The sequence below is a fragment of the Pelophylax lessonae genome (genome assembly GCF_965119305.1).
Source record: "Pelophylax lessonae genome assembly, chromosome: 4".
Taxonomy (NCBI): Eukaryota; Metazoa; Chordata; class Amphibia; order Anura; family Ranidae; genus Pelophylax; species Pelophylax lessonae.
In genome coordinates this window covers 173,758,901-173,784,762 of record NC_138771.1, presented here as the reverse complement: position 1 = coordinate 173,784,762, position 25,862 = coordinate 173,758,901, and the positions used below count along the sequence as shown (strand labels likewise).

Below are 25,862 nucleotides of genomic sequence, written 5' to 3'. Positions count from 1 at the left end.
TCAATTTGGGCTTTCATTTGGTGGTAAATGGTAATGGATATCCCCTTATCTTTTTTTTATTATAATAATTTAAATTTCTTGCTACTCCCATAACCTACCACCAAAGTACAACCCAAAATAAATTCTCCTGCTCCTGAGGATCGTAGCGATACCATCTCTGCAAAGACATAGAAAGTTACAATGTATCTGTCTCCTCCATTCACAGAGATAGAAGAAAGGGGGCGGCCTTCAGAGTGACTGATCACTATGATAGCCAATCAGAGGCTATCACTGTGATCAGGTGACCTGGAATCTGATGTTCCGGGTCCTGATCGTTAGAACAGGGCTCTCAGGGAGACCCCGGTCGCTGTGCTGGGAGCGCGCAAAGCACAAAAGGGAGATGCTTAAATATGCGGCCTCATTGAAAAAAAGTCCAGTTCAGTGGGGGCACATATTTGTGTACAGTCGGCGGGAAGGGGTTAATGCATAACATATTTTATGTAATTATTAAAGCTACTACAAATATTTTCAATTGCTTATTTACTCCTGGTTATCCTGAGTACAGGAACCCCAAATAGGTATGGGTTTTGATACAAACAAAAGAGCTGTGAGGTCAAAACATTACTGTGTATGTTTGAAATTTTTAGATAGGCATTTTCTAGTACAATACAGGTAATTCACAAACTGGCCCTGGAGATCGATAATGTACAGCAGGGCCATTAAAAGTAGGCTAATTAAAAAAAGATGAAGCTTAATAAATAACAAATATTTCTATAGAAAGCAAATATACCCAAAACTAAAAAAAGAATACATTAAAAACTGCGTGCATATGTATGGGGAGTGTCTTTTTTTTTTTTTTTTTTTTCTTCTATTTGCCACTGTTACATGGGAGCTGATAGAATGGTAACCCTACTCTCTGGCATTGCAGTGTTTTCCAGTTCATGGAAAAATGTTCATCTAATATGTTTATTGCCACAAATGTTCGCTTCCAATAATGCCTCTTGTGCACTTACCATTCATCCTAAAGTGGAAAAAAAGCCTAAGGCCCCTTTCACACGAACAGTTAGAATTCAGCTTTTAGCCAGAAAGAGGAACTTATTTACCGCAGCTAAATGCAGACAATGCATCGCTATGGCCCAATTCAGATAATGCATCCCTATGGCCCCATTCACACAATGCGTTTAGAAACGTTTTCATAACATGCGGCTTTGTGCATTTAAGAAAAATAAAGTTGACCGTGTCCAGGAGCGATGTACCGCAGCTATCTGTATATAAATGCAGGTAATTGCAGTACAAAGAAAAAAGTAAACAGTTGCTATATAAAAGGTAAGAATTTACTACTGCAGCTAAATGAAGCCTCATGTAAATGCAAGTAATCACATGTACAAATGTGAATAATCTTTGTGCAAGGAGTGTTGGAATTTCAAAATAACAAAACATGCTTTTACCAGCTGCACAACAACTGCCCATGTAAAAGGGGCCTAACATTATTCCTAAAAATGTTTCCTCCTTTATCCTCCTATCTTACCTGCCCAACCTGTAAAAAAAAAAAATATGTGTATTTACATAGTTACATAGTAGGTGAGGTTGAATAAAGACAATAGTCCATCCAGTTCAACCTGTGTAGGTGTGTGTGGCTGTAATCATCTCACATAGCCCTGAATGTTCTGATCATTGAGATGTACATCTAAGAGTCTTTTGAAAGCCACCATATTTCCCGCAGAAACCACCTCTTGTGTTAGAGAATTCCACAATCTTGTAGCCCTAACAGTAAAGAACCCCCCACATTGCCTGAGGTTAAAATGCTTCTCCTCTAATCGCATTGTATGCCCTAGAGTCCTCATGCAATCCCTTCGACTGAATAGCTGTTTTTCTAAGCTGAGATCCCCATTGAGAGATTTATAAATTGCTATCATGTCCCCCCTCAGGTGTCTCTTCTCCAGGGAGAATAAATCAAGCGATTGCAGACGCTCTTCATAATTAAGGTCCTCCAATCCCCTAATCAGTTTAGTTGCCCTTCTCTGGACTCTCTCCAGCTCCAACACATCCCTCCTGAGGACTGTCGACCAGAACTGGACAGAATACTCCAGATGCGGTCGGACCAGAGATTTATAAAGTGGAAGGATTATAGTCTTATCTCTGGAATACATCCCTTTCTTTATGCATGCTAATATTCTGTTGGCTTTGGCCGCTGCCGCTTGATATTGCATGCTATTGCCTAATCTATCATCAACCAAGACTCCCAGATCTTTCTCCATTTTTGATTCCCCCAAGGGTTCCCCTCCTAACGTATATTGTGCTTTTATGTTTTTAGTCCCCAAGTGCAAAACCTTACACTTCTCCACATTAAACCTCATTTGCCATGTCGTTGCCCACTCCGTTATTTTGTCCAGGTCATTTTGTAGGATATCTGCTTCATGCTGTGCAGTTAATGCCCTGCCCAATTTTGTGTCATCTGCAAAAACTGATATCGACATACTGATCCCGTCCTCAATGCTGTTTATGAATAAATTGAACAGGGTTGGTCCCAGGACTGAGCCTTGGGGGACCCCGCTTACCACCTCGGACCAGTCTGAGTATGCGCTGTTTATTACCACCCTTTGGACAAGCCCTTTTAGCCAGTTCCGTATCCAGGAGCAAACCCTGCTGTCGATACTTGCAGACCTTATTTTATAAATTAAGCGCTTGTGGGGAACTGTATCAAACACCTTAGCAAAATCCAGGTACACCACATCCACTGGTCTGCCCCTATCTAGCTCACAGCTCACCTCCTCGTAGAATGTTAAGAGATTGGTTTGACAAGAACGCCCATTTGTGAACCCGTGCTGATTACTGCTGATGATATTGTTGCCTTTAACAAACTCTACGATCTAGTACCTTATCATCCCCTCCAGAAGTTTACATACTATCGATGTCAAACTGACAGGCTGATAATTTCCCGGGATATGCCTCTGCCCCTTTTTGAATATCGGAATCAAATATAGCTTTCCTCCAATCCCCTGGTACATCTCCTGTCCTAATACTGTCAGCAAAGATCAGGAACAGTGGTCTAGATATAACCTTACTGAGTTCCTTGAGTACTCTCGGATGTATGCCCATTGGGCCTGGTGATTTGTTTGTGTTAAGTTTATCCAGCCTTTCCCTGATTTCACCCTCTGCCATAGTGGCAAGTCCTGTGTATTACTACTAACCATACAGTCATGGTCAGTGTACCCCTCCTTTTCCTGTGTAAAGACTGACGAGAAAAAAGCATTCAGCACGGTTGCTTTTTCAGTGTCCCCTGTAACCATCCTCCCATCATTGTTAATTATGTGTGCAATATGCTCTGCCCTAGTTTTTTTGCTGTTGATATATTTAAAGAATTTCTTTGGGTTTTTTTTTTACTATCCTCCGCTATTTGTCTCTCAAAGTTGATTTTAGCCATTTTGATTTCATGTTTACTTTTCTCATTTGCTGTCTCGTATTGCTCGAAAGCCGATACTGTGCCCTCTGATTTATATTTCTTGAAGGCCAATTTTTTTCCCCTAATACGTTTTTTAACGCTACGGTTTAGCCAGCCAGGTTTGGCTTTGTCTCTTCTAAATGTATTTCCCATAGGAATGCACTGCAAGATGCATTTGCTTTATATGTTCCTAAAGCATTCCCATTTTTCCTCTGTGGTCAGTGATCCCAGGGTTTGGTCCCAGTTTACCCTTTCCATCAATGAGTACAATTTTGGAAAGTTTGCCCTTCTGAAGTTTAGGGTTCTTATATTCCCCACTTGCCTTGTTATATTGTTATTTATACTAAATGTGATCATCCTGTGATCGCTAGAGCCCAGGTTGTCCTGGACTCCTACCTCTGAGATTAGGTCTGGGTCATTAGTGATCAATAGATCCAGGACTGTGTTTTCTCTAGTCGGAGAATCCACCAACTGTGACATGTAGTTATCCTGTAAGGTTTCCTTGAATAGACGGGCCTTCTGTGAGTGTGCAGTCCCCTCTTCCCAGTCAATGTCGGGATAATTGAAGTCCCCCAATATGATGACTGATCCCAGTTTTTCCACTTTACCCAATAGTGCTAAAAATTCCAGCTCTACCTCCTCCCCTTGGTTAGGTGGCCTATAGTAAACCCCCACAATTACTTTTCCTTTTTCTCCTTCCCTATGGAGTTCTACCCACACGGATTCTAAATCCATACTCCTCCCTTCCGTAATGTCACTCCTTTCTATCACCCTTACATTGTTCTTGACATAGAGACATACCCCTTCCCCTCTTTTTCCTACCCTGTCCTTCCGGTACACCGAATACCCTTGGATATTGGCCAGCCAGTCATGTGAGGGGTCGAACCAAGTCTCCGTTATTCCTACAAGGTCTATGTCATCCTCATGTACTAACATTTCCAACTCATCAATTTTATTAGCTAGGCTCCTGGCATTAGCCTATACCCCTCTTAGTTTTACGGAAGTTAATCGTGAATGGTGATTATGTTTATTCCTGTTTGGTCTGAGGTTTTCCCGCACAGACCTTCCAATTGACGTTATGGAACTACTGTCGCTTATTTTTAATCTCGTCTGGTCATGTGAACCCACAGCTCCCACTCCCCTGTGTGAGTGAGCAGCTGCTGCAGGGGAGAGGAGGGAGTGTCGACAGTGGGCTATGGGAGTCTATGAACAACACCACGGCTCCTGGAATTCCCAGCTGTTGTCAAGCACTCCCTGGACTGGAGCTGCAGGATCTAGTGACCAGAGAAGATTAAAAATAGGATTGGTAGGTGAATGGAGAGGAAACATTTTTAAGACTAGGTAATCTTTTCTTCACTGTAAACTGTGAGTCTGTTTTTAGATTGTACTAATGTTTATGTGAATTGTATGGCATGTATAATCTGTACCACAGCACAGTTATGAGAGGGCCTAACATGGACTTCTTGTAAACCAAATCTATATACAAGTACAGCCCTGTATGACTAAGCCATTTTGATCAAATTCAAGTTTTTTCTGTTTCCTAAAAATAGGTCTTTTCTATTCACTTTGAACAGTTCAGTTGTTCTCTGTGGATTTAATCATGGCTAAAAACCACCTGCATTATTCAAATTCTTTATAAATGGTTAAAAGAGCTCACGCTAAATTACCCATAATTATCTCAAAGATACTCTTGTGTTTGATGAAATATGCAAGGTTTTTTCTTTTATTACATGCTTAAGCTGAGCTTCCAGTCTTTTACACTTTTTATTGAGTGTTACGGATGTACTTTCATCCATGCAATATTTAGCAGACATACCACCTTTATTTGATCAATAAAACAGCATTCACACCAGACACCAGCCCAGAAGACTATTATTCGTATCTAGCATATTCATAGGACAAGAGCTCTGCAGCCACTGCCCTATGCATGAACAGTTTTCAATCTGCCTTTTAAATAACTTTTAAATTATGTACCATATTCAAAGAATGGACAATAAATAACTAAAATTAAGACCTTGTTCCGTTTTTCTCACAGTTAAATTAGAAGTCTCCAGAGTAGTGCAGGTTGAGTTTGAAATGTTTAATATTGCCTTTGTGCTTCAATTATACAGATCTGTCAGACTGGGAAAGAAATCTAGTTTATAGTACCCCTCCTGTTTCTGGATGTTTAGAGATTACCCATGTACCTCAGTATACGGTGCAGAAAGAAAAGTTACAGAACCGTATAGTAAGAGCCGGTTCACACTGAGGCGACATGACTCCTTACTACTTCGGGGGCGACTTGTACATTACCATGCACCACGAATTCGGAGCGACTTGCAGGGACTTCACATAATGGAATAGTCTCGCTCCGAGGTCGCCCCGAAGTAGTACAGGACCCTTTTTCTAAGTCGGAACGACTTGTGTCGCTCCTATTAGAACGGGTCCTGTAGCGGTCAATGGACCGCGAGGGAGCGCGACTTGTCAGGCTGACAAGTCGCCTGACAAGTCGCGCTAGTGTGAACTGGCTCTAATGCATGTCCACTGTTCTATGTGTAAAGTAAGACGTTGAAAGTGTTACGCTGCTGATAAATAAAACAAGTGAAAAAATAAATAATAAAATATATTCCATCTTAAGTGCCCCTATGGGGAAATGGACCAATAACAGAAAAGCTATCAATTATTGCAAGTTCTCATATACATACACAACCCGTTCAGAATTCAAGAATAAAAATCCTAAAAAAAAAATCTGTCCATAGTTTCTATGCACAATTCTTCCAAAAATGTTTTCAGGTAAAAATTGCTTTTAATTTTGCATGATAGATATATATATATATACACACACACACACACACACACACACACACACACACACACACACACACACACACACACACACACACACACACACACACACACACACACACACACACACACACACACACACACACACACACACACACACACACACACTCTCATAAAAGTGAGTACACCCCTCACATTTTTGTAAATATTTTATTATATCTTTTCATGTGACAACACTGAAGAAATGACAATTTGCTACAATGTAAAGCAGTGAGTGTACAGCTTGTATAACAGTGTAAATTTGCTGTGCCCTCAAAATAATTCAACACACAGCCATTATTTGTCTAAACTGCTGGCAACAAAAGTGAGTACGCCCCTAAGTCAAAATGTCCAAACGGGGCCCAAAGTGTCAATATTTTGGGTGACCACCATTATTTTCCAGCACTGTTTTAACCCTCTTGGGCATGGAGTTCACCAGAGCGTCACAGGTTGTCACTGGAGTCCTTTTCTACTCCTCCATGATGAGCTGGTGGAAGTTTGTGACCTTGCTCTCCTCCACCTTCCATTTGAGGATGCCCCACAGATGCTTAATAGGGTTTAGGTCTGGAGACATGCTTGGGCAGTCCATCGCCTTTACCCTCAGCTTCTTTAGCAAGGCAGTGGTTCTCTTGGAGGGGTGTTTGGGGTCGTTATCATGTTGGAATACTGCCCTGCAGCCCAGTCTCCAAATGGAGGGGATAATGCTCTGCTTCAGTTTTTCACAGTACATGTTGGTATTTATGGTTCCCGCAATGAACTGTAGCTCCCCAGTGCCAGGAGCACTCATGCAGCCCAAGACCATGACACTTCCACCACCATGCTTGATGGTTGGCAAGACACACTTATCTTTGTACTCCCCACCAGGTTGCTGCCACACGTGCTAGACGGATCTGAACCAAATAAGTTTATCTTGGTCTCATCAGGCCACATGACATGGTTCCAGTAATCTATGTCCTTTGTCTGCTTTTTTCAGAAAACTGTTTGCAGGCTTTCTTGTGCTTTCCTCTTTAGAAGAGGCTTTGTTCTGGAAAGACAGCCATGCAGGCCAATTTGATGCAGTGTGCTACGTATTGTCTGAGCACTGACAGGCTGACCCCCCCCCCCCCCCCCCCACCACCCCTTCAACCTCTGCAGCAATGCTAGCAGCACACATACGTCTATTTCTCTGTCGCTCATTGACAGACGCAGTCCTCTTTGATTAATATCAGTAGGGTTATACTGCCCCCTACAGGAGTAGGACACTAGGCAGGAAAAACGTTCTGGCCACACCTTAGGGGCAGTCCCAGAGGGTATATCCTCTCTCTCCCTGCTACAGGATGTCAGTTTTTTTCTGCCTAGTCAGGACTAAGGACCTAAGTTCCTTGCTGGGATCTCTGGTCCTGGCAAGCTTTTTTAGATAAAACTTTTTTAGTTCGTTTTTTCTCTCCAGTTTTTTGTTCCTGTGAGATCTTCAAGCAATTATGCTGGAGCTGGGCGACGGGCTGGATGTTGAGATCCAGTGGTCACCCCAGCCGGCCTACGAGCGCGTGCAGGCCCTAGCTCCGTGCTGGGTCGGCCGCGACATAGTCCCATTGGATGGGGACTGGCCCTGCGAGTTAAACGTCTCGCCAGGTCGCCTACGACCACTCAGAAACTGAGTCACGGCATCCGTATTGATCGACAGCCCCCCCACCTCGGTGGAGAGGGGTTCTGTTAGGAGTAGGTGCCCGCCTGTTCCGGTATGGTGAGTAGAATGTTCCCCCTCCCCCCTGTCGGGTTTTGGGAATAGATGCGGGCCCTTCTGTGGATGGTCGGACCCTCATGATCCCGGGTCCCCTTTATCCTGTGACACACTCCACATATCTCCCTACTTGTAGGTATACCACTCCAGGAATTCATTCCGGGGGTGGAGAATTGGCAGCCAGATTTCCTCAGCCGCCAGATTCTGGATCAATCGGAATGGTCTCTTCATCCAGAGGTATTTCACCAACTGTGCCTTCGTTGGGGCACCCCGGATGTGGATCTGTTGGCATCTCGGCTCAACAGGAAGGTGCGGAGGTTTGTAGCTCGCTCCCGCGATCCTCTAGCGGACGCCGCAGATGCGCTGGTTGCCCCGTGGGGGCAGTACCAGCTACTGTATGCCTTTCCTCCTCTCAAATTGCTGCCGAAACTTCTTCGCAGGATAGAGGTGGAGGGAATTCCAGTTATCCTGGTAGCTCCGGACTGGCCTCGTCGGGCCTGGTACGCCGACCTGGTCAGGCTGGTCGCAGACGTTCCTTGGCGACTTCCTCTCAGGGAGGATCTGCTGTCTCAGGGACCGATCTTCTATCCTGCTTTTAGATCGTTGGCTTTAACGGCCTGGCTGTTGAGACCCAGGTGCTGAAGGACAAGGGGTTGTCAGCTTCAGTTATTCCTACTCTAATTAAAGCAAGGAAAGTGACTTCCAGAAAAGTCTATCATCGCACATGGAGGTCCTATATCGCGTGGTGTGAATCCCTTGGGTTTCCTCCACGTTCCTACTCGGTGGCCCGTATATTGGCTTTTCTGCAACAAGGGGTTGAGCAGAAACTGTCCTTGAGCACTATCAAGGGTCAGGTTTCAGCGTTAGCAATCTTCTTTCAGAAGCCTCTGGCTACTCATTCCTTGGTGCGGAGTTTCATCCAGGGGGTGCGGCACCTGGCTCCGCCGGTGCGCGCGCCCTTGCCGCCCTGTGATCTTAATTTGGTGTTGTCGGTTCTTCAGAAACCTCCCTTTGAAAATATTAGGGAGATTCCCTTGCTTACCTTATCCCAGAAGGTGGCCTTTTTGGTGGCTATCACGTCTGCACGCAGGGTGTCAGAACTGGCCGCATTGTCCTGTCGTTCCCCATATCTGGTGGTTCATAGGGATAAGGTGGTTCTTCGTCCGAATCCATCCTTCCTTCCTAAGGTGGTTTCAGATTTCCATCTAAATGAAGATATTGTATTACCTTCCCTGTGTCCTAAGCCCAGTCATCCTCGGGAGTTTGCGTTACACTCCTTGGATGTAGTTCGGACGATCAGGGTGACTACTATGGAATCTTTCCGTAAGACGGATTCACTTTTTGTGATCACGGATGGCCCTAGAAAGGGGTTGCCTGCGTCTGTCGCGACTATCTCTAGATGGATCAGACAGACGGTGGTACAGGCTTATTCTATTAAGGGTCGGGTTCCTCCGTTCCCTGTTAAGGCGCACTCCACTCGGGCGCTTAGGGCTTCCTGGGCCTTCCGCCATCAGGCGTCAGTGGTTCAGGTTTGCAAGGCGGCTACCTGGTCGTCGGTTCATACCTTTACAACATTTTACAAAGTTGATGTGTTGGCATCGGCGGATGCCTCTTTTGGCCGCAAGGTTCTGCAGGCCGCTGTTTGAGAAGACCGGTGGTCTACCTCGAGGGTTTTTTTCTGTTGGGTTTTCAGTTGAGTCTCATCCTTTTGTCTGATGAGCCTTTAAGACTTCTGGTTGGCACCGGTTGGGCCTTCTGGATTGGATTTTGATTTCCGTTATTCCACCCCTCATTTGTGGCACTGCTTTGGGACGTCCCTACTGATATTAATCAAAGAGGACTGCGTCTGTCAATGAGCGACAGAGAAAATTGGATTTTTTGTAAGAACTTACTGTAAAATCCTTTTCTCTTAAGCTCATTGACAGACGCAGTACCCGCCCCTCTATTTTGAGTTGGGTTGGGTTAAATTCTCTGACACTGCTTTGTGACATAACTGACATCCTGTAGCAGGGAGAGAGAGGATATACCCTCTGGGACTGCCCCTAAGGTGTGGCCAGAACGTTTTTCCTGCCTAGTGTCCTACTCCTGTAGGGGGCAGTATAACCCTACTGATATTAATCGAAGAGGACTGCGTCTGTCAATGAGCTTAAGAGAAAAGGATTTTACGGTAAGTTCTTAAAAAAAATCAAATTTTCCAAAAGACAACCTCTGGATATGACACTGAGCACGTGCACTCAACTTCTTTGGTCGACCATGGCGAGGCCTGTTCTAAGTGGAACCTGTCCTGTTAAACCACTGTATTGTTTTGGCCACCGTGCTGCAGCTCCATTTCAGGGTCTTATCAATCATCTTATAGCCTAGGCCATCTTTATGTAGAGCAACAATTCTTTTTTTCAGCTCCTCAGAGAGTTCTTTGCCATGAGGTGCCATGTTGAACGTCCAGTGACCAGTATGAGAGAGTGAGAGCGAGAACACCAAATTTAACACACCTGCTCCCCATTCACACCAGACACCTTGTAACACTAACGAGTCACATGACATCGGGAAGGGAAAATGGCTAAATGGGCCCAATATGGACATTTTCACTTAGGGGGGGTGTACTAACTTTTGTTGACAGTGGTTCAAACAATAATGGCTGTGTATGGAGTTATTTTGAGGGGGACAGCAAATTTACACTGTTTTACAAGCTATACACTCACTACTTTAGATTGTAGCAAACTGTCATTGTTTCAGTGTTGTCACATGAAAAGGTCTAATAAAATATTTACAAAATGTGAGGGGTGTACTCACTCTTGTGAGATACTGTATTTATCCTACACCACTGTGAAATAAACAATAGTGCTTGTGTATTCAACACCATGTGCTCCCAGAACTTCCAAACTGGAAAAATTCAGCATATAATTTGCCAAATACTCTAAACTCCTAGCTCCTTAGCATAAGACCACTTGAGCCCGCTCTCCATTGGGGTCTCACCTTGTACACTTGTTAATGCCTCCAGGAATTACAGGGGTGCAGTTCCTTTAAGATTGTTTAAGGGCCCATTCATACTGATACATTTTTCATGTGTTTTTATCTTGCAAGAAAAACTCAAGAAAAATGTTTCCCATTCAATCCTATGGGACTCTACACACGACTGCGTTACAGATGCAGTGCGTTTTGAAAAGTCCCGCATGCTGCATCTTTGGTGCTGTTTTGAAAAGTGCACCAAAATTACAGCTTCCCATTGAAATTAATGAAAATTGTGGGAAAAATGCACCATGTTTTGTGTTTAGTGCTTTTTCTAGTCACATGTCTATTTTTTACAGGTGCAGGCAACCCAAAAACACACAGGAAATGCTTCTGAAACACAATAAAATCAGTTTTGCTACAGAGCAGTGTGAAAGGGCCCAAAAGCAGAGCTCCACCCAAAAGGAGAAGCTCCGCTTGTTTTCACCCTCCACTGCTACATTTGGCACTTTTTTGGGGGGGTACCTGGTTTTGACATGTACCCGCTCCCACTTCTGGGTCAGATCACCACGGTGATCTACACCCGCAGCCTTCTAGTACACACACAGATCCCAGAAGACTGCGGGACCATTTAGAAAGCACAGTGCGACTCACGCATCCGCAGTAGGAAACCAGCTGTGAAGCTGGAAGGCTTCACTGCTGGTTTCCCTTACCTAGGATCGATGCCTGCACCCGAAGCCGAATGAAGAATCTGCTCGGGTGGCAACATCGCTGGATCCCTGTACAAGTATGTGTCCTTATAGTAAAAGTGTCAGCAGGTACAGTATTTGTAGCTGCTGACTTTTATTTATTTTTGCTTGAATTGCTGCTTTATACACCTGTGCTGAGAGCGCACGCGCTCCCAGCACAGTTACCATCAACTAACCAAAAGCTCCCAATGAGCAATCTTCGGTATTCGAACCACGTGACCACCATGACAGCCAATCTTAAGCTTAAGCTGTGCCCCGCCTCCTGGCGTCGTCAAACCTTTTAAAGGGCCAGGAAACATCAACGCTAAGAGGTTAAGCATTTATGCGGCCATTATGCATTGCTCTCAGTAAAAGAAGTGAGAGTTCTTGGAGCCTGGAGGGAGCACCAAAGTGTTCAATTATTTATTTTTTCACTTGTTTTAATTATCAGCAGTGCAACACTTTCACTGTTATTATTTATGGGAACACAAATTGATGTTAAGCAGCAGATGATTAGGATATTTATGATTTTCTAGCACGATTTTAAGGTGTATAATATACTAAATTACCAGAATTATTGGGACGTCTGCCTTTACACGCACATGAACTTTAACGCCATTCCAGTCTTAGCCCATGCAGTCCAATATTGAGTTGGCCCACCCTTGGCAGCTATAACATCTTAATCTCTTCTGGGCTGTCCACAAGAGGATTAGGATTGGGTCTATGGGAATGTTTGTGCATTTGTTAGGTCATGCCTCGCAGTCTCCACTCTAATTCATCCCAAAGGTGTTTTATTGGGTTGAGGTCAAGTTCCTCCACCCCAAATGCACTCATCCATGTCTTTATGGACCTTGCTTTGTGCACTGGTGCGCAGTCATGTTGGAACAGGAAGGGCCATCCCCGAACTGTTCCCACAAAGTTGGGAGCATGAAAATGTCTTGGTATGCTGACGCCTTTGGAGTTCCCTTCACTGAAACCAAGGGGCCAAGCCCAATCCTCCACCAAATGATTTGGACAAGTGCACTAAGCAAGGTCCATAAAGTCATGGATAAGCACAGCAGGGGAGATCGCAGTACTGACATCAGAATATTAGTGCAGCCACTCCTCCGGAGCTATCTATTTTTTTTTTTTTCCCGTTCAGCCCTGCTTAATGTGCGATTTAATGGGTACTAACAGGAACTCCCAACCTGACAGCCTGCTGCGGTGATCTTAGAAATAATACAACCATCCCATTACTTTGTGCTTGCATTGCTGCAGAAAATGTTTATTTCAATACTGACACCGATTTCCCCCCTCCCCTGTTTGTCTGAAACAGCAAGTGAGAACTAATGTTCAACTTTTTTTTTTTCACCATTCCCCTGTAATATATACTGTAGACAGGCACGTAGCTATAGTAACACTAGTCACTGAAACTGGATGCTCTTTGGGTTCATGAACATGTTAATCTTTGCACAGCCTTGTATAGTTAACAGTTTATTTTGCTAGTTGATTTTAGAAGTGTGGCGAGGCTTTATAAACAGTGACTCATTTTATTGTAAATCTCTCTCGCCTACCTATCCCAATGCTGGAAATCTGGCACAAGCTCCAGCTCAGGTTTTCCTTGTAGCACAATGGCTACAGCTTATACCCTGATAGAACTTGATTACAATATTGCAGTAAACACAATGACCTAATGGTGTTCAACTTGGTGCCAACACAGACTACAGGGATGTACTTTTCTTCCTTTCTGTTAATTGAACACAAGTGAAAACTGCTGAGGTCAGGCAAGAGATAAAGCCCTCAAACGCCTAAATTAATAAGGGCAATATGGATGCATTTTTGTCTGATTATTATATGTATTTAATTTTATTATCCCATATTTGTGCAGTACTAAGATTAAACTGCTGTGCTCATGCTTTACACAGCCTTTATTTATATGGTATATTAATGGGTCTGTAAGCACTCCTTGTCATTGTGGGTTTATTATGACTTTCATTTCGGATCTGCTGCGTGACAAAGTATTTTACTAAACAGCTTTCACCAGCCACTACTTGGATGCTTTCACAATGTAATCTCTATAGATGCTAGCATTTATATGCTTTCCACAGAGTCATACGTATTTAATGAAGTTTTATAATTTAGCATGGTGTTTTTCACCTTATTGTTATTTCTGGTTTAATTATTCATAAATAATTAAATGGTAATAATCCAAAATACATAATGAAGCTTTTGTAGCTATTGGAGCTTGTTATGTGATGAAGTAATTTTCTCTTCTGCTCTTTACCTGCAATTTTTTATATTAAAAGTATATAGCATGTTAATCACATTGCATTTTTGTTTAGAATACCTAATGAAGCTGACTATGGAAGATCTAATTGAGTTCCTGCAGGAGAACCTAGCCAAGAATTTCGGTTATGAGGATGACTATGTTATTGAACAACTCCAGATTTCAATGGGTGAGCTGAAAAGAGCAAAGCTGGATCTCCCTCCTCCAGGTATATGTGTTTCCTTATTCTTTTTTTACTCAAAATCCTAAACGGTGTTCTAAATTATTCGAAAAGTTCAATTGAAGTGTCCAAACTCTTTTTTCCTCCAAAATAATTAACCTCTTAACCATCAGGAGGTTTTAACCCTTTCAAGATCAGAGCATTTTTTGCTATTTAGCTCTGTGCATCTTTAACTGACAATTGCACGGTCATGCAACACTCAAATCACACAAATTAAGCTTTCTTTTGGTGGTATTTACTCACCACTGTTTTGTTTTTTGCTATATAAACAAAAAATACCAACATTTTGAAAAACATTTTTTCTATTTCGTCTACCGACGGACGTAGCTGCTGCTTATTCATAGACGGTTGGGTAATAAGCCCCTCCCACTAGGAGTGACCAGGCAGAGCAAAATGTTTTGACACACACAGGAGGCGGTACCCCCAGGCTATTACCCTCGGCCTCACGGCTGCATTTCCAGTTTTAGCTGCCTGGTCTTAGGAGTGGCCAAACAGCTCCCTGCTGGGACATTTGTCCTGGCTTCCTTTTTTAAACGTCTTAAAGGGAACCTTTTTTTTTTCCTTTTTGGATTTTTTTTTTTATTTTATTTTTGAAGCTGCGGACTCTGGTTCCTGATGGATCTGGTTTCGGACTGGCTATATGAGAGCCTTACGGTCTCCCAGTTTGTGCCAGCGAGCGCTTTCAGACTGTAGCTCCACGCTGGGTCTCCAGAGCGACTATAGTCCCATAGATTGGAACTGGCCTGTGGTGACTTTCTGCCGGGACGCACACACCTGGCCTGCCAGCGTCGCAGCTTGCCCTTTGGTCGACAGCGCCCTCACTGCGGTGCGGAAGCGGTCTGTCAGGTGGGACGCCCATCCTCAGCAGCGTGGTCAGGTAAGTTTAGTCCCCCCGTCTGGCTAGCGGGCCTGGGGTGGACGCGGGCACCTTCCAAGGTAAGTAGGTCTTTTAGGTACCCACTCTGCATGTCACCCCCCTCGCTATGATGGGTCACCTGGGACCTTCCCCTCCTGCCATGACCTCCCCCTACCCTGGCTTGGGGCCCCGGGACACTTTGATGGGGGTCCCCTATATGTCTGGCACCTGAGGGTGCTGGGCAGGGTAGTGGGGGGGGGGGGGCGGGGGTTGCACTTTTTCCGCTGCGGGAGGGGGTCTTCGCCATGGAAGACCTCCGCCAGGACCCCCGGGCCTGTGGTTAGGTGGCCCTTATTGGGCACGACACCGCATGCGCGGCGGCGTGTGCTGCCATTTTTTGGTGGTCTGGCGCCCTTATCACAGGTCTCAGCAACCTGTGGGTTGTCTCTCTGCCTGGGTGCCGGCGGCCATTTTGCCGGAGACCGGGGACGTGCAGAGCGTGGGAAGCTACTGCCTCTGGTGGGCGGGGAAACGATGGGCCTTACTTTTCACTCTGCCGCGCTGTGAAGACACACTGCTCCTGGAGTGGTAACGGTGCTATTGCTGGCCTACTGCTACATTTTCAGGGGGGTTTCAGGCTTCGTGGGGGGTTCAGGGTTACCTGGTGTTTTCTGTGTGCTGCGGTCGCCTCTGAAAGGCGCGGTACACGCAGGGGGGGGGGGCGGACTTGCTGGAACCTGTGGTGCATTCATTTGTTTTTGCTACAGGATCTCGCCTGCCTGTAAGTGTACATTGTTTAACCCTTTGCGGTGCAGGTACCAGCGTTTCCATGTATCCCTATCTGCTCCGTGTAGTAATCACCTAGGCCATCTTTATGACATGGACTTCTCTGGGTTATCTGCGACTCCTGATGGATCTCTGGAGCCAGCATCGGACACTCATGGTGTGTCTTTATTGTCTGTTATGCAAAAAATGTGCAAGAAAATGAACAAGGTTATTGCAGCAGCATTTTCAAAGAAACGCCCTTGTTCCTCGCCTGTCTTCTCGCAGGCCTTGGATTCTGAGGCTGACATGGTCACTGGCCACGCAGACCCTCTTCTGGGGGATGCGTCTCCGCATTCAGATGTTTCTGACGTGGAGGAGGATGTTTCTACATCCGCCTTAGCACAGGAAAAGGCGATGGTGGATGCTCTAATATCCTTGGTGAAGGAAACCCTTAAACTCACGAATGCAATTTCTTAGTTGCAAGTTTACTTTGGGTCTCTTAGGGCCAAAAAACCGGCGAGGGTTTTTCCCTGCCCAGAGGTTTTATCCGCCTTGGTGGAAGAGCAGTGGCAGCGTCCTAATCGCACGCCTGTGATTCCCAAGCGCTTGGCTAGATGCTATCCGTTTGAGGAAGGGATCTTACACAAATGGACGGTTCCTCCTCAGGTGGACCCCCAGATATATGGTATTCACAAGTCCACGGTTTTACCAGTGGCGGAATCCTCGTCGTTGTCGGATCCGGCGGATAGATGTATTGAGGTCTATCTCGCCACCTGTATACGGTAGTGGGATCTATTCTCAGGCCTGCCCTGGTTACCATTCTGGTTTCTCAGACTATGTTTGAATGGGTGAAGGCCCTGAGAGAGGCGCTGACGGTCACTCGGTTGCCGTCAGCTACGCTGGAACTTACTGAACAATTATCGCAGACTCTGCAATTCATATGCAATGCTAACCTGGATGTTCTCCCGCTTGCGGCCAGGGCATTGGTGGTTAGTGTGCTTATCAGACGTGTGATCTGGTTGAAGTCTTGTTCGGCGACCAGGCTTCTAAAAAGCTTTTGGCTGAGCTCTCATTTCAGGGTGATCGCCGTTTTGGTTCTTCTTTGGATGAATTGATCAAGACGGTTACCGGGGGTAAGAGCATGCTCCTTCCACATTTATCTAAGAACAAGGCCCCTTCGCGTAAGTGGGGCCCTTCCTTTACTGCTCAGAAGCGTCTTTTTCGTCTGCCCGGGTCGCAGCAAACCAAGCAGACTTCCGGGGGTAGAGGTACCGGGAAATGATGGGCTGGGAAGCCGAAATCTACCGGTCCCGGCGCCCCCAAACAGACCCCTTCTGCCTAAAGCGGTTGAGTGCCTCCTGGGCCTTCGGCCATCAAGCGTCGGTGCTGCAGGATTGTAAGGCTGCCACTTGGTCATCTGTACACACATTCACCAAGTTTTGCAGTGTGGATGTGCTGGCGTCTGCAGATGCGTCCTTTGGCCGCAAGGTGTTGCAGGCCGCTGTGTAAGGAGCGATTTATTTTTCGCTCCTCCTTTATGGTTTTGTTCCATTTGAGCCGCAGTTGATACTTGTTGGGCTCCATGTTTTATTATTGGCTATGTTAGCCGTCGGCATTGCATTCCTTTTTGGTTTTTTCTTTTCCCACCCCTCGGTGGTTACTGCTTTTGGACGTCCCAACCGTCTCTGAATAAGCAGCAGCTACGTCCGTCGGTGGACGAAAGTGAAAATGGGATTTTTGTACTTACCGTAAAATCCATTTCTCTGAGTCCACCGACGGACGTAGCTCCCACCCCTCTGTTTTTTTCTGAGGGTTTTTTGGTTATTCTCCGCTGCTTGCAACTAAACTGTAAATGCAGTTGTGAGGCCTAGGGTAATAGCCTGGGGGGTACCGCCTCCTGCGTGTGTCAAAACATTTTGCTCTGCCTGGTCACTCCTAGTGGCTTATTACCCGTCTATGAATAAGCAGCAGCTACGTCCGTCGGTGGACTCAGAGAAATGGATTTTACGGTAAGTACAAAAATACAAATTTAGGCCAAAATTGATTTTACTACATTTCTTTGGTAAAAATAACGCAAATCAGTGTACGTTTAGTCTGAGTCCACAAACTATGGTAAATATTTGAAAATTGATCAATCCTGATGTACTATTGCCCTATCTCTTTTCCACATTTTTTTTTTTTTGTACTGTGATCAGGAATATGGACTGGTGACAGTATCTAAAAATAAAAAATACATAATTGTTTGTTCAATTTTTATAATTTATTTTTAAACCTAATTTTATTTTTTACATTTTCTTTTTTTTGACACCTATTTACTATGATGAGGGGGGGGGGGGTGGTGATGAAGGATTTTTTTTTTTTTTTTTTTTTTTAACTCTGCTTATCACAGTGATCATTGTTGTAAGCAATAGTTTAATTGTCATCAATGGCTTTTCCTTTGCATGCTGGGATTGGCTACAGCTAATCACATGGTACAGAGTGTCAGGTCCTATGTGATTGCTGTAGGCCAATCACAGCTTCACAACACTTAACAAGCATTTATGAATGAAAACCATTCATATTTGTTTACATTGTAATCAGGTGATTGATATACATTGTAATCACGTGATTGCTATGACTAATCATAGAGATCACATAATACCTCGGCTGCTCACAGTGACTGGGTATAAAGTGCCGATATCTGCTGTGTCTAGTGGTGATCACAGGATTGCGCGCTGCATGCCCCTGGGGGCTCCCTAGTGTGCATGTGTTGTGCGACGTACCAGTTTGTTTCCCGACATGGACTGTGCCGCCCACTAGCAGTATATTTACTGTTAGCAGGCGGCAAATGGTTAAAACAGAATATGGGAATTGAAAAGAAAAAAAAACATATTTATAGGTGGATGAGGCATCTGTGCCCCATCACCTCTAAGACTGGGAGCTGAGCGATCAAAGACTGATCACTCAGTTCTCAGTCTTCACTGAGCAGCGAGTCAGTGACTGTCGGTCACTGCTCTCTGCTCTGCCCTGCCCCTCCATCGCTCACTGACGTCCTGGTTCAGCAGGTTCATGCTCTTAGCAGCGTGCTGAATGGCTGAGCTAGCTGCCGGTCCAGACATATGGGTGGATCCCGACACTTAAGTCAGGATTGATCCGGCGCCCAGACCTGCTGAGTGACATCAGCTGACAGCGGACTTTAGCCTGCTGTCGGCTGAAAACAGGTCACAGGAATGCAGAAGTGAGTGCACTTCTGTGACCTACAGGAGAAGTGGACCAAAATAACTTCTTTAAGCACATCATGTTTTGTAGTCAATTATTGAGTGTCAGTTTTCTACAGCATATGTATATACAAGGGTTGTAACAATTAAATTTGTGGTCTATAAATGCAAGGAGAGACACACTGGATGATATAAAATGCTTTCTGAAAACTGGGCGCATTCTTGTCATTTGCATTTGTTTTTCTTAGTTTACTGCAGACATGCAAAGCTGTCTACTTTTTACTTTATGATAAACTAACAGAATTGTGACTTTCAAGTAAAGCCTTAAAATTATCCAGGTTCATCCTTTGCAGCTTCTATAAATGTTCTCTGTGGGGTTTAAAAAAAGATTCCTCATAGGGTTTAAAAAAAAATATTTGACAGCATGAGAAATGACATGTGTGACAGCCCTCATGGAAACTGCTACTTCTTGTCACACCTAGCCACTGCATGTTTGTTCTTTCTAACATTAATTCATAGGTGTGACAGGTATCTCTGTCTGTCTTTTCATTGTATGTTCTTATCAACCTGCCATATTGCATCCCACTGGGACCTGATCATTGAAGGCTTCGGGAGAAAAGTATGTGTTGCCCAGAGCAACCAATACCAATCTTCACTTTTTTTTTTTTTTTAACTGTGGCACTAAAAAGAATGCAGCTGAAATCTAAATAAATGATGACTTTTTACTTTAGTGTTAGCATATTTTTTATTTATTGTTTTGCCATAAAGCGTTATTGCGCCAGCATGCTTGCTTTTCTATAGGAGTAAATGGATATTCTAGCTGTATACTTAAACAGAAACAGGGGTGCGCATGCCCACGCATCAAAGTCACAAGGAGAACAAATGAGTTCACATTTATTAGGATTTGAATGAGTGATAGAACTTGTGTGCGTGTTTTAATACTTTTAGGATTAAAGACCCTCTATACTCCATAAGCCACCAGTGTGCAATTGGAGACTGGAATATATAATTGTCTCCCAATCTCTCCCATCCCCAACTGTGCCACCAAAAAAGAAGGCTCGGCGGAAAATGGCATCAAAATAAAAAATTGTTAACCTCATGCAGAGATAAATCTACTTCAATCAAAGGCTAGGGCAACACATAAAAGTACTTTTTGGCTGACGTATTAGTATAGTAATCACCCTGCATTTTCACTCTGAATTACGCTCACTGGTTACTGACAATAATCACGCCTATTTTATCACTTTTCGACTAGCCCTCAAAATAAATCAGAGCAAATTTAGCACTGCAGATGATATATCCAAACAGTTAATGGGATATGAGAGCTATTGGAGTAATCCCCATAAGCTCTCACCTTCACCGGCCCCACCCCAAAAAAGGAAGAGGACGCCCTATAAACAAAGAGGTCAAAACTAAAAATAATGCCCTCCAAAATATTTCTCTCTCTAAAGACTCTATGTTAGGGCAAGGTGAATCAAACACAATCCCATCTTTTACACTTTACAAAAAAAATGGATATTATATTGTATTTGCACTAAAATTCATTTTAGTGTATGTTTTCCTGATATACACCGATCAGCCATAATTTTGTGACCCACCCACCTAATATTGAGTGGGTTCCCCTTTTGCCACCAAAACAGCTCTAACCCTTTGAGGCATGGTTGCCACTAGACCTCTGAAGGTATGCTGTGATATCTGGCACCAAGTCAACACCTCAAACTCGTGTTCCTCAAACTATTCTTGATCCATTTTTGCAGTGTGGCAGGGCAAATTATCTTGATGAAAGAGGCCACTGCCATCAGGGAGTACCATTTCTATAAGGGGGTGTACTTGGTCACCAACAATGTTTAGGTAGGTTGTATGTGTCGAAGTTACTTCCACATTAATTGCAAGACCAAGATTTTTCAGCATAACGATGCCCAAAGCATCACACTGCCTGTGTCAGCTTGTCTTCTTCCCATAGTGCCTCCTGGTGCATCTCTTCCCCAGGTAAGGGATCCACATGCACCTGGCTATCCACATGATGTAAAAAAGAACATTATTAATCAGACCAGGCCACTTTCTTCCATTGCTCTGTGGTCCAGCTTTGATGCTTGTTTGACCATTGTAGGTGCTTTTGGCTGTGGACATGAGTTACCATTGGCACCCTGACCGGTCTGCGACTATGTAGCTCCATACACCATTAATTGGAAGCACATTTTTTTCTGCTTTCAACACATCAACTTCATAACCAACATGTCGACATGCTGCCTAATACAGTATATCCCACTAACTTTCAGGTGCCATTCTAACATGATAATCAGTGTTATTCTGTCAGTGTTTAGAAAGTTATGGCTGATCTGTGTGTGTGTTTGCTAAACAGCAGCACAAATATTGTGTAACATAATAAAAGCATCTATTTTATTCTCCAGGGTCCCATCCTTTAAAAATATATGCCCCATTAGACAAGGTAATGCCCCCTCTACTATTTAAAGCTGAAGTTTAGTTTAAAAATCCCTACAGCTGTAGTTGCATCATTCGTGCTGCTGTTCTGCTTGAAGAAGTGAAGCTGTTAACCATTGCAGTCTCAAACGTTCAGAGACTGGAAGAGGACGGGGCATCCCTGCAGGGAAATTTTCTCCAGGGTCCATCTACCTGCACAACGTGGGACATACATTCATTCAGGTAAGTGATGTGACCAAAGCTGTAAGGCAGGTATGTCCAACCTGCGGCCCGGGGGCCGCATGCGGCCCAGAGCCCCAGGTAATGCGGCCCACTGCCCCCTGACAATTTTATTTTTTTTTTTTGATGGGGAAGAAGGAAGTGCGGTCGGGGGCACGGCCACGACGTCTTCTAACTAACTGTAGGCAGAGGCTGCCTCGGAAGGGATCATCCTCTAGTTGTGTTAAATTAGTGCTGGGGGGGGGGGGGGCGCGACAGCGCGGGAAGGGCGCGGTGGCGTTTTATTACTTATATACCTTAACTATAGTATATATTTTAAATGCGGCCCGAGAAAATTTCTCTACACTCAATGTCCCTACGCCCTATTTCCTTGCTCCCCTTTTCATCCAAACTCCTTGAACGTCTAGTCTACAACCGACTGTGCGACCACCTTGCCGAGAATAGCCTCCTTGATCCCCTTCAGTCTGGATTTCGGCCTCAACACTCCACTGAAACTGCACTCCTAAAGCTGACAAACGATCTGCTAACGGCCAAAACCAATGGACACTATTCTGTACTCCTACTTCTGGACCTTTCTGCTGCCTTTGATATGGTTGACCATCCCCTCCTCCTCAAAAAACTCCATGCCTTTGGTCTACGTGACCGTACTCTTCACTGGTTATCTTCCTACTTATCTAACCGCACCTTAAGCGTTACCTACAATTCTACTTCCTCCTCTCCTCTTCCCTTCTCTGTTGGAGTCCCCCAAGGCTCTGTTCTTAAACCCCTCCTATTTTCAATCTACACCTCCTCTCTAGGTCAGTTGATAGCCTCCCACGGCTTCCAATACCATCTCTACGCTGAAGATACCCAAATCTATTTATCCACCCCTCAGCTCTCTCCCTCAGTCTCCTCACGTATCACTAATTTACTATCAGATATATCGGTCTGGATGTCACACCACTTCCTCAAACTCAATCCATCCAAAACCGAGCTTATAATTTTTCCTCCACCGCGTGCCCCTTCCCCTGATTTCTCCGTCAATATCAATGGCATTACCATCAGCCCATCCCCACATGCCAAGGTCTTAGGTGTTGTCCTGGACTCTGAACTCTCCTTCAAACCCCACATCCAATCGCTGTCCAAATCTTGCTGCCTCAGCCTCCGCAACATCTCCAAAATACGCCCCTTTCTAACCAAAGACACAACAAAACTCCTAGTTCACTCCCTGGTCATCTCGCGCCTCGACTACTGCAATTCCCTTCTCATTGGCTTACCTCTACACAGGTTATCCCCCCTTCAATCCATCATGAATGCTGCCGCCAGACTCATCCACCTCACCAATCGCTCAGTGTCCGCTGCTCCTCTCTGTCAAGCCCTCCACTGGCTTCCGCTCACCCAACGAATTACATTCAAAATACTTACAACATCTTACAAAGCAATCCACAGCCTAGCCCCCAGCTACATCACCAGCCTCATCTCAAAATACCAACCTAATCGCTCTCTTCATTTCTCTCAAAACCTCCTGCTCTCTAGCTCACTCATCACCTCCTCCCATGCTCGCCTCCAGGACTTTTCCAGAGCCTCTCCAATCCTATGGAACTCCTTACCCTTATCTGTCCGATTATCTCCCACTCTATTAGCTTTTAGGCGATCTCTGAAAACCCTGCTTTTCAGAGAAGCCTATCCTACCCACCCCTAACAAATGTACCTCCTTTTTCTCCATCAACCCATCCCCTACGGTTATTGCCTTTTGTTTCACTTGACCCTCCCTTCTAGATCGTAAGCTCTAACAAGCAGGGCCCTCTAGTTCCTCCTGTTTTGAACTGTATTGTAACTGTATTGTCTTCCTTCACATTGTAAGGCGCTGCGCAAACTGTTGGCGCTATATAAATCCTGTATAATAATAATAATGTGGCCCAGAGAAGCCAAAAGGTTGGACACCCATGCTGTTAGGTATTCTTTTTTTTTTTTTTCAAATAAACCTCAGCTTTATAGTCACGTTTTTGTCTATTCAGGTTTTAACATATCAGCTTTATCTGAGATATATAACTCAAGAATCCAGTTGTTCAACGGTTATAAAGAGAAATATCAAAATTACTTTTATTCTTGTGCGTACAGTGATCAAAAACCATATATTTATGGTGCTTGGTTTCCTTGAATTAACTGGCCAATTTAAAATCCCACTGCAAAATTTCAAATCAAATCAGGGATATGATTAGAGCAGTGCATAATTCTATCTTTCGTACTTCTGAGCCATATCTTGATTAAATTTGCTAGTGTGCTTCAGATCATTATTGTTTTGAAAGACTCATTCCATGTTTGTAATGTCCATTTGTTGCTTGGCCTGCAGCAGATGACTTGCCAGTGATGCCATAAGATTGATATAGTAGGATACCCCCCATATTTCCAAAGCCTTACAAACCACATTTTCAATAATTTTACCTTTTGTAAATCTTATTTTAAAAATCACCTGGAGACCCTACCGTGAAAGTCTTTTGTTCAGGCATTTTCTCTTATGGAGTGACAACATTCTTGCCCTATCTCTCAGGTGTTCTCCTGTGGTGTCACCCTGTCACATGTGCTTCCTTTGGAGACTTTAAGCAACTATGTTTATAATCATGCATGACAGAAAGTGCCTACTTACAGGCTGGAGAATGTCAGCTGCAATGGAAAAAGGTTAAAACTGTATATCCTAATCATGCAGTACAGAACACAGGGCTTGTATAAATAGACTATTGCTTATATGCAGGCTCCCTCCAGGTGATTGGACACTGACAAAAACTTTGGGGCAGGCTTATATAACCCTGCACAGTGCTCCTTGGGAAAGTCACCTGAGTCCTAGTGAATTCTTGGTGGTTTGCATTCTGGCCTTTCTTTAATCTGGTCTAGACCAAGGTTTGGCCCAGAGTACCTTAAAAGGACAGGTTTTTGCCTTGTCCATTCTTTTCCAGAAACCTCTTGCTTCCCGGTCCCTAGTCAAGACACTTGTTTAAGGAGTTGCTTCTCTAAATTCCCTAATTCCACCAAATGGGTCACCTTGTGATCTGAACCTGGTGCTCTCCTCCCTTCCCTTTGAGCACATTAGCGATATCCCTATACCTTAGGGGAGGTATACCAAGCCTGAGGGCAAAGCTCGGATGTCATGTCTCCCCGTACCACTGCTGACATCCATGGTGAGGACCAAAGTTCACTCTGGCAACCTGCAGCCGTGCCCGAACGGTAACCTCAGTTCTCTAAAGGGTTTTTCTGTGGCTCCGGTGTGACTCTTGTGTCATGCCTTTTTAAACAGTTTTTTAGGTTTAAATTTTACATCGGTACCACTGTTGGCTCCCTTGATGCATAGGGACTGTGGACAACTCTAACTCAGCTCATTCCCCAGTACTGTACTGCTTTTGCGTCTGCCTTTTTAAAATCTCTCTTTGACACGTGCTTTCGCTGAACATAGCCATAGAGTAGGAAGAAACTCTAATGCTGAAGCCTCTGTCCCTTTTTTCCTGCATTTTTATGGACATATGGCACCCTTTCTCCAAAAGATAGTGGAGTATTGGGGCACACCTAGCGAATCTCGGATAGAGATGTTTGGGCAGAAAGAGCAGGGGCAATGCAACCTGGCAATGATTCTAGGGAGGGTTCAACACCTGGGGGGGGGGGGAGGCACACTAGCCTGCTAGTTCCATTCTTGCTTCCTTTGTCCTTTGCTTCTAGCAATAGGGTCCTCTTCTTCAACCTCTAGACACCTTTTATTATTTTATGGGGAAATTGGCTCACCTCTCTGAGACATCAGACTGCAGGAGCTGCAAGCGAGCTCCCTCTCCTGCTTCCTTAGAGACTCCCACTGACTCAACTGTGCCTGCGTTTGCACTATCTAGGGAGAAAGAGGAATAAGGGACTGCCAAGGATGTCTGCTGATATTTCCTCTAAGCTCAAGGACACTATTTCTTTCCTTGTGGATGCAGTTCGTAAATGCTTGTGCTTAGAGACAGCTGTGTCAACCTTCCATAGACCTTGAATTTGGGGTCCTAGAAAATGCCTAAACCAACCGACTGTTTTATGTTCACTCGCTGTTAGATTGTTGTGTAATGTAATCAACCTGAAAACTTCATTTCCCCAAAAACAGTTTGCCAGGCAGTATATTGCAGATGGCTTCCTCTTAGATATGGGCTGTCCCTGTCTTGGATCCTGCCACTTTGTTTGAACAAGATCTTTACATGATGTACCAGTTTCAAGGACCACATAGACAAGAGGTTAGAAGTCCTCTGGTAGGCCTTATTGCCCTT

The 25,862-nt window shown here is 44.5% G+C and overlaps 1 protein-coding gene across 2 annotated transcripts in view; it reads left to right on the top strand.

Moving 5' to 3' along the window:
* Positions 1–25,862, top strand: part of USP6NL (USP6 N-terminal like) — a 255,657-nt gene that overhangs the window by 207,342 nt on the left and 22,453 nt on the right. For both annotated transcript variants that reach the window (XM_082254346.1, XM_082254347.1), the window contains one exon: positions 13,960–14,112. In XM_082254346.1, the coding sequence (XP_082110472.1) occupies positions 13,960–14,112 (153 nt within the window). The remainder of the gene's footprint in view (positions 1–13,959; positions 14,113–25,862) is intronic.